The sequence below is a fragment of the Suricata suricatta genome, chromosome X (assembly GCF_006229205.1).
Source record: "Suricata suricatta isolate VVHF042 chromosome X, meerkat_22Aug2017_6uvM2_HiC, whole genome shotgun sequence".
NCBI classification, from domain to species: domain Eukaryota; kingdom Metazoa; phylum Chordata; class Mammalia; order Carnivora; family Herpestidae; genus Suricata; species Suricata suricatta.
The window spans coordinates 51164323-51171586 of NC_043717.1; the positions used below are offsets into that span (position 1 = coordinate 51164323).

Consider the following 7264-nt stretch of genomic DNA (forward strand, 5'->3'; position numbering starts at 1 on the left):
GAGATTATCCCACTTCTCCACCTCTTCAGTCTAATGCTCTGGTCTGGTTGAAAGAACACATGCTATACAGATATGTGAGGGAAAAGGGAGGGGGCAAGAGGACTGGGTGAGATTTTTAGGAAGTCTTATAAGATAAAGAGACAGAACCAATGGCAGCAAGAAAAATACAGAAACAAAGCGAAAGAAGAGTGGCTGTTATTGCCTTTGGCTAAAAAGGAGAAGACAACTGAAGGGTTTATGAGGAATGTGGTCACACATAATTTCCCTGGTTCCTCTCAATCCTCTCCAGAGCCTGGAAAAGAGGAAAAGCAGCCATACTGGGTGTAACTACTGTGTTCCCTCACCTCTGCCCTACACTCACCCTTTTTCCTCTTACTTCCTGGATCCCAGTGTTACAGTCTATCTGCCCCAGAGAAAGGGAAGCCACTGTCTGAGTGGGTGGATGTCCACCTGCAGCTGCTATCTTCAGGCAGGGACACCAGCGCCAGGGAAGAGGCAGGCATACGGGGCTGGGGCCCACCAGTACTGCAGAGGTGACGGAGCTGACGGCGATACTTGTCCCCAGTGAGTAGGTAGAGTACAGGATCCAGGCAGCTGTTGACACTAGCCAGAGGCCGAGTCACTTTGTAGACCACGTTGACAATGTTCAGCACCCGGCAGTCAGCTTCCAACAGCCTTGACATGTAATAAATGGTGCGGGTGATGTGGAAAGGCACAAAGCAGACAGCAAAGACAGTCAGCACCACAGCGATCATGCGGAGAGAACGCAGACGAGAAGATGACCGGGCAGCCCCTGGCAAGGGCCGATACAGGCGCCTGGCCATGAGCCCATAGCAGACAAGAGTGACCAGGCAGGGCACGCCAAAGAGCAGTCCCATGATTGCTGAGCTGAAGTGCACATAGTGGTCAAACTCCTCAGGCCGAGTGGTGTCATGGCACAGGATGGTGTCCCCCTTGGGACTGGTTGTGACAAAGAACAAGTTGGGCATGAGGCAGCCGGCTACAACCAACCAAACTGCCAGGCAGAGAAGGCCTGCAAATCGAGGCCGGCCCCAGCGTAGAGCCCGCAGTGGGTGGCAGATGCCCAGGTAGCGGTGCACACTGATGCAGGTGAGGAAAAGGACACTGCAGTAGAGGTTCCAATAGAAGAGAAAGCGGATGAACTTGCAGAGCCCAGTACCAAAGGGCCAGTGGTTGCGGGCCGCATAATAGTAGATGAGGGTGGGTAGTGACAGCACGTACAAAGTGTCTGATAAGGCCAAGTGGAACATGTAGGTGGCTGTTGCATCCCATGGTCGGAGACGAGAGAGGAAGAGCCAGAGGGCCGGGGCATTGAGACTTAGACCCAACACAAAGACAACTGTGTAGCTCACAGGCAGCATGATGAACTTGAACTCCTCATCAAACCAGCAGTTCAGCTGTACCTCGCTGTCGCCAGGATCCAGACTGGGGCCTATTGTGAGCAGAGGGGACTCTGCACCAGCCATGGTCCCCTAGAGGTAGAAAGGGCAGAAGTGAAAGTGGCTGGATTTCCCTGGTCTCCCAGTCCTGCCCTGGGCCCAAAAAGCAGAGAACAGGGAGGGCCATGATTGAAGCATTAGAGGTAGCAAGAGGAGTATATCCGGGTGCACCCAGGCCAGTCTGGCCTCTGCCCAAGCCCCTTTGGTCCAGCCTCAGGAGTGGTGGGCAGCAGGTGGTGCTGGGGCTCAGTAGGGCAGGCAGTGAGCTTGGGTTGTTCTCATTCTGCAACTCTGTCCTTCAGATCTTGGCTACCTGAAGGGATGGAGGCCTAGCAGTACTGCCCAATGTGGGAAACGCCCAGACCCAAGCTGTGTCCTAGCCCATTACAACATTTCTCCCCATGGTGCTTTGACCTTTCCCTTCACCCTGGTCCCAAGGTCTCCACACAACAGTTACTTCTGATGCCCTCCCCCTGCCTGGTCCAGTCCAGGAACCCCATCACCACCCTCATGCAAGAAACTTGGTTTGTCTCCTACCTGGTCCCCTTGAAGCTGAGCCCAGCTGATTCTGTCACCTTTCCCCTTGGCAGCCAGAGGGCATATCCAAGAGGGCGGGTTTGGGGGTGGGGCCTGTCCTTCTTCCTGTCTTGGGAGATTGTTAGAGCTAGAAAAGGCCAGCCACATTATCTAGTCCAACCCACTCATGTACAGATTGGGAAACTGGGGCCCAGCAAGATTACTATTTAACACTTTCTAATTGACTGTAGGAGGAAGTACACGAGGAAACATCCACGTTCATAAATGAAGAGCCAGGCCACAAGAGATGACTACAACTACAGGGAGATCATATCAATCTGTGTAAGCAAGGAGAAACATGGGAAATGAATGAACATTAACATGAGCAAATGCAAGATAACATACAGAAAGACTTGGGAAAATCTATACTATTGATACAAATCTCAACTCCAGATGCATATAATTATAGCTTATATAGTGCTTATATAGCACTTACTAGATGCAAGGCACTATTCTAAGTGCCTTACACTTATTGATGGCCCAACAAGTTCTCTATAAAAAAAGGTACTATTATTGTGCCGATGAGGAAACTAAGGCAAGGAGAATGTATTCTGCTATTTAGGGGGAGAGTCAAGATTTGAACCCAGGCAGGCCTGCCTTTGAACCAGGCTCTAGCATCTTGATACTTAATTGCTATTCTTACTTGCCTCTCTACTGCCACTGCCCATAATCCAGTAAAGATATATGCAAATGTTTACCGAAACCCTACTGTGTGCTTGATCCAGGTCTACCTACTGGCGGTTCACTAGTAGCGAGTAAAATAAAGAAAGACTCTGACTCTAATGGACCTCCCATACTAGTGGGGTGGGAAAATAAAATTAACAAGTAAAATATATAGATTGTAATCATGACTATGGAGCAAAATAAAGGCAGGAAAGGGAATAGAGAAGAAAGGACATAGGAAATAGAGAAGGTTGCTGCTTTAAATATTAAGGTGACTTTAGATAAAGACCAGAGGTGGTTGTGAGGGAGGAGAAATGTAGAGATGAGGTCAGAGAGTGTGGCAGGGACCAGATCATGAAGGTCCTTGCAAGCCATTGTGAGGGTACTTGGCTTTTACTTTCAGTGAATGAGAGGCCATTTGAGGGTTTAGAGGACAAAAGTGTTGGGGTCTGCTTTACATAGAGTTTTTTTAAGCGTATTTATTGTGAATGAAAGAGAGCATGTGTGCACATGTGAGCAGGAGAGGGGCAGAGAAAGGAGAGAGAGAATCCCAAACAGGCTCTGCTCTGTCAGCGCAGTGTGAGACCATGACCTGAGCCAAAATCAGGTTAACCAACTGAGCCACCAAGGCACCCCCTGACTAGGTTTTGAAAGTAGAGACGACAAGATTTACTGATGTGGGGTGTGAGAAAAAGAGAGGAATCAAGAATGACTCTAAGATTTCTGACCTGAGCAACTGGAGGAATGGAGTTACTGTAGACAGAGATGGGATAAGCTCTGAGAGAAGCAAGTTAGGGGAAAGACTGGGAGTTCATTTTTCAGTCTGTCAATTTCAAGACACCTATTACACACATAAGAGGAGGCGGAGCGGAGGAGCGCACTCCTCCCCAAGGAGGCTAGCCGACAAGCCTCCCTCACAGGCTTTGCCTCTTTCTACACACCACCTTTCATCTCTCTCTATCACTCAAGGAGTCCCCAGTCTGAATATGGCAGAGAAAGTACAGAAACCAAGCCTAGGTGTCTGAGGGCTGAGTGTCAGAGAATGCCAACCTGTCAGGAGCTCTGGATCTGCGGTCCCCAGGGCCAACTAAGGTTCCAGGATTATGGGGGTCTTAGGCATAGGGGCAAGCTTTGGGCCTGATGGACTCAGAAGATGAGGTGAGTAGAAGAGGGGGTGTAGTCTGGAGCAGAATTCACACTGAAGGGAACTGGAAGAAATGGAGACTCTGAACCTGATCTTCAGGTCCTAAGAATGTTGCCTAGCTAGATTCTGGGAGTGAGAGGAGGCAGGCCTACAAGGGAGGCTTTAGAATCTAGATCTAGATCTCCTGGAGGCCCAGAAACCTGGATAGGGAAAACTTGGAGATCCTTGCCCTGTGGCAGGGTAGGGGTAGATAAAAGGGAGGCATGGAGGAAGAAGCAGTCATATCCTGAGTCAGATGACTGCTGTGATAATTGCATAAAAGGCCCAGCTGTTAGGAGCCACGGACATGAATTCAAATCCTTGTTTCTCCACGTATTATTTGTGTAATGCCGGATGCCTCTTTGTAACTTAGTTTTCTCACCAGTGAAATGGGGATAATAGCACTAACTTTTTAGGGTTTCCTGAATATCGAATGGGTCAATACGTATGAAAACACTTCGTAAAGCATGAAATGCTTCTCATTATACAGTATTTTGTATTATTACTTTGCTCCTAGGAATGAAGCTGATCTCTTCAGAGGAGAACAAGTGTAATCTGAGGCTTGGCATACACCCAGGGGGTCACTCCAGCATCCTCTACACTAGAGAAGCCCCAACCTGAGCCAGCTTGCTGCTTTTCCTGCTTCAAGCTGGTTTAGCTCAGATAGGTTTCTGCTAGTCCCTGGACACAGCTGCCGCTTAGTGGCTACTTCAGGAAAAACCCTTGCCCAACATCACCTGGGCCAAAAGGAATGATTTGTGCCTTTTGAAATGCTGCAGGCCACACTCACCGTCTTCTGTGACACTCTCCCTCACTTTTGTTTCGTGACTTTGCATTACTCTGAATCTCCTAAGTCCTCTGGATGTCCCTCCTAACTTCTTCCCTGGCTCTTTTTGTCTTCCTTCTTCCAAATGTGACCCTTCCCTAAGGCTTACTCCTACAGCTCTTCTCTCTTCTCCTCCCCTCTTTCTCTTCTCCTTCCTCTCCTCACTCTACCATTTCTCTCTCCCTCTTTCTTTTAACATCCACTCTCATGATTTAACTTAGAATGTATGAATAATTGGGGCACCTGGGTGGCTCAGTCGGTTAAGCATCTGACTGTGGCTCAGGTCATGATCTCACAGTTTGTGAGCTCAAGCCCCACTTCAGGGGAGTCCTGCCTCTCTGTGTCTCTCTCTGTCCCTCTCTCTCTCTTTCCCTTTCTCCCTCTCTCTCTTTGCCCCTCAGGGTATTCTCACTCTCTCCCCCTCTCTCTCTGCCTCTCTCTTTGTCTCTGTCCCTCTCTCTTTCCCTTTCTCCCTCTCTCTCTGCCCCTCGTGGGATTCTCTCTCCCGCCCTGCCCTTCACTCACTTGTGCCCTCTCTCTCTCAAAAAAAAGTTATGAATAATTAATAATGACCAACATGACTACAGCATGCAGATTCTCTCTAATCAAAATTTATGTCTCTCTCACACTCGTACCACACTTGATTTCTACTGAGATTATGGCACATACCACAGACTACATAGAACTATGCTCATTTGTATTTTTGTCCATCCTCATTCTCCCACCCTCACACCAGACCTAGAGTTCCTTGAGGAAAAGCTTCTGGTTTTACCTCTGTCTTTCCCACAGCCTTCCCAGTAAAGTATAATAACTTATGTTCCAGGGGTGCCTGGGTGGCTCAGTTGGTTAAGTGTTCAAGTCTTGATCTCATGGTTCGTGGGCTTGAGCCCCGAGTCGAGCTCCACGCTGTCAGCGTGGGATCCTCTGCTTGGGATCTTCTCTCTGCCTCCCCCCACTTCTCAAAATAAATAAGCTTAAAAAAACCCCATATGTTCCAGGAATTTTTCCCCAAATTATACATCTTGTCCAAAAAAATTAAAAAATTAAAAAAATAAAGCCTTCCAATTCAGAGTTAAGGAAACAGATACCTTGCACACAGTAGGTATTCAATAAATGTTTATTAAATGAATGAATGATTCAGTTATACTTGGTTGAATTGAATGATTCTGACAGCTATAATCTAAGCCCTTGTATATATTGTTTGCTCTGGGACATACCCACTTGGGTACCTAACTGATAATCTAGAATTTAGTATGTCAGGCAAAGTTTATTCTTTCCTGCTAATATTCTCTGTTCCCCTGCTCTTCCAGTCTTTTCCAGTACTCCTGCTCTTGGCCCCTTACATCTAATCTTCATGTCTTGATGAGTTTCTCTGCAATGCTTCCTGTTGCCTTCGGGACTAAAAAGGGAAAGGAGAGGAAGGTATGGTTTCTAATATCTTTCTCTGAATAGGGGTAGGGTGGGGGAGGAGGAAGGAAGGAGATGGAGGGAGAAGGAACAGAGGAAGGAAATAAGTACATAAGGAAAGAAATGAAGGAGAAAAAGTCAGTGAAATAGTGGGGGAAATGCAGGTTTTGGAGTCAGACCTAGATTTTAACTCTGGCTCTGTCACCCACTAGCTGTATGACTGTAGGTAAGTCTTCCTGAACCTCCATTTCCTCATATGTAGAATGCACCTTTCTGGTTGTGCAAAGAAAATGAGGCAATGCATGTAATGCATAGTGGCTGGCAAATTATCATCCTCTTTATCATTAGGAATTAAAATATAGGTGAATTTGGAGGATGTTGGAGATTGGAAAGTTCACCCCAGTGCCTAGGTTTTCTTTATGAAGTGAAATAATGAGGTCACCTAAATGAGAATAAGTGCATTGTGGAGTGCAAGACAGTCACTCAACCTTGATGGAAAGGAGCTATACTATAATCTGAAACCCTGGATAAATCAAACTTCTTAATAAAAGCATGGGAAAGTGACTGGCTCCCTATAATTGTGCCCAAGTTAGCCTTCTCTTTTCTGTAGTATGCCCTTTTAGTCTTTGTAAATGTCTGTTCTTTACCTCCAGCAAGGCTCTTAAAAGCTTTAGAGAAGAAGGGCACCTGGGTGGCTCAGTCAGTTAAGCGTCAGACTTTTGGTTTCAGCTCAGGTCATGTTCTCACAGATTCATGAGATTGAGCCCCATGTCTGACTCTGTCCTTGGGATTCTCTTTGTCCCTTTCTCTCTGCCCCTCTCCTGCTTGCACTCTCTCTCTCCCCAAATAAATGAATAAACATAAAAAAAACTTTAGAGTAGAGGCTAGTATTGCAGTGTCCAAGCACCTAAGATGGCACAGGAAGTCTTTGTTTCTACCATTTGATTCATCTGTTTCCTTTCTATCCCTCACCATGTCAATGCCATTCTGCAGATCCCATTTAAGTCCACTGGTATATATTTTTAGTTGAAATAACAGAAAATTCCAATTCAGCTGATTTTCAAATGAAAAAATTTATTATCTTGCATCTAAGTCCAGGAGTGGGCAGCTTTGGAGTTAGCTAATTCAATAACTCAACAATGTCATAAG

At 46.7% G+C, this 7264-nt stretch overlaps 1 protein-coding gene across 1 annotated transcript; it reads right to left on the bottom strand.

Moving 5' to 3' along the window:
• Nucleotides 1–392: 392 nt before the first annotated feature.
• Nucleotides 393–1514, bottom strand: P2RY4 (pyrimidinergic receptor P2Y4). Its single transcript, XM_029931021.1, has one exon. It carries the CDS (start codon nt 1485–1487, stop codon nt 393–395), a length of 1095 nt encoding a protein of 364 aa, XP_029786881.1. The 5' UTR covers nt 1488–1514.
• Nucleotides 1515–7264: the final 5750 nt, after the last annotated feature.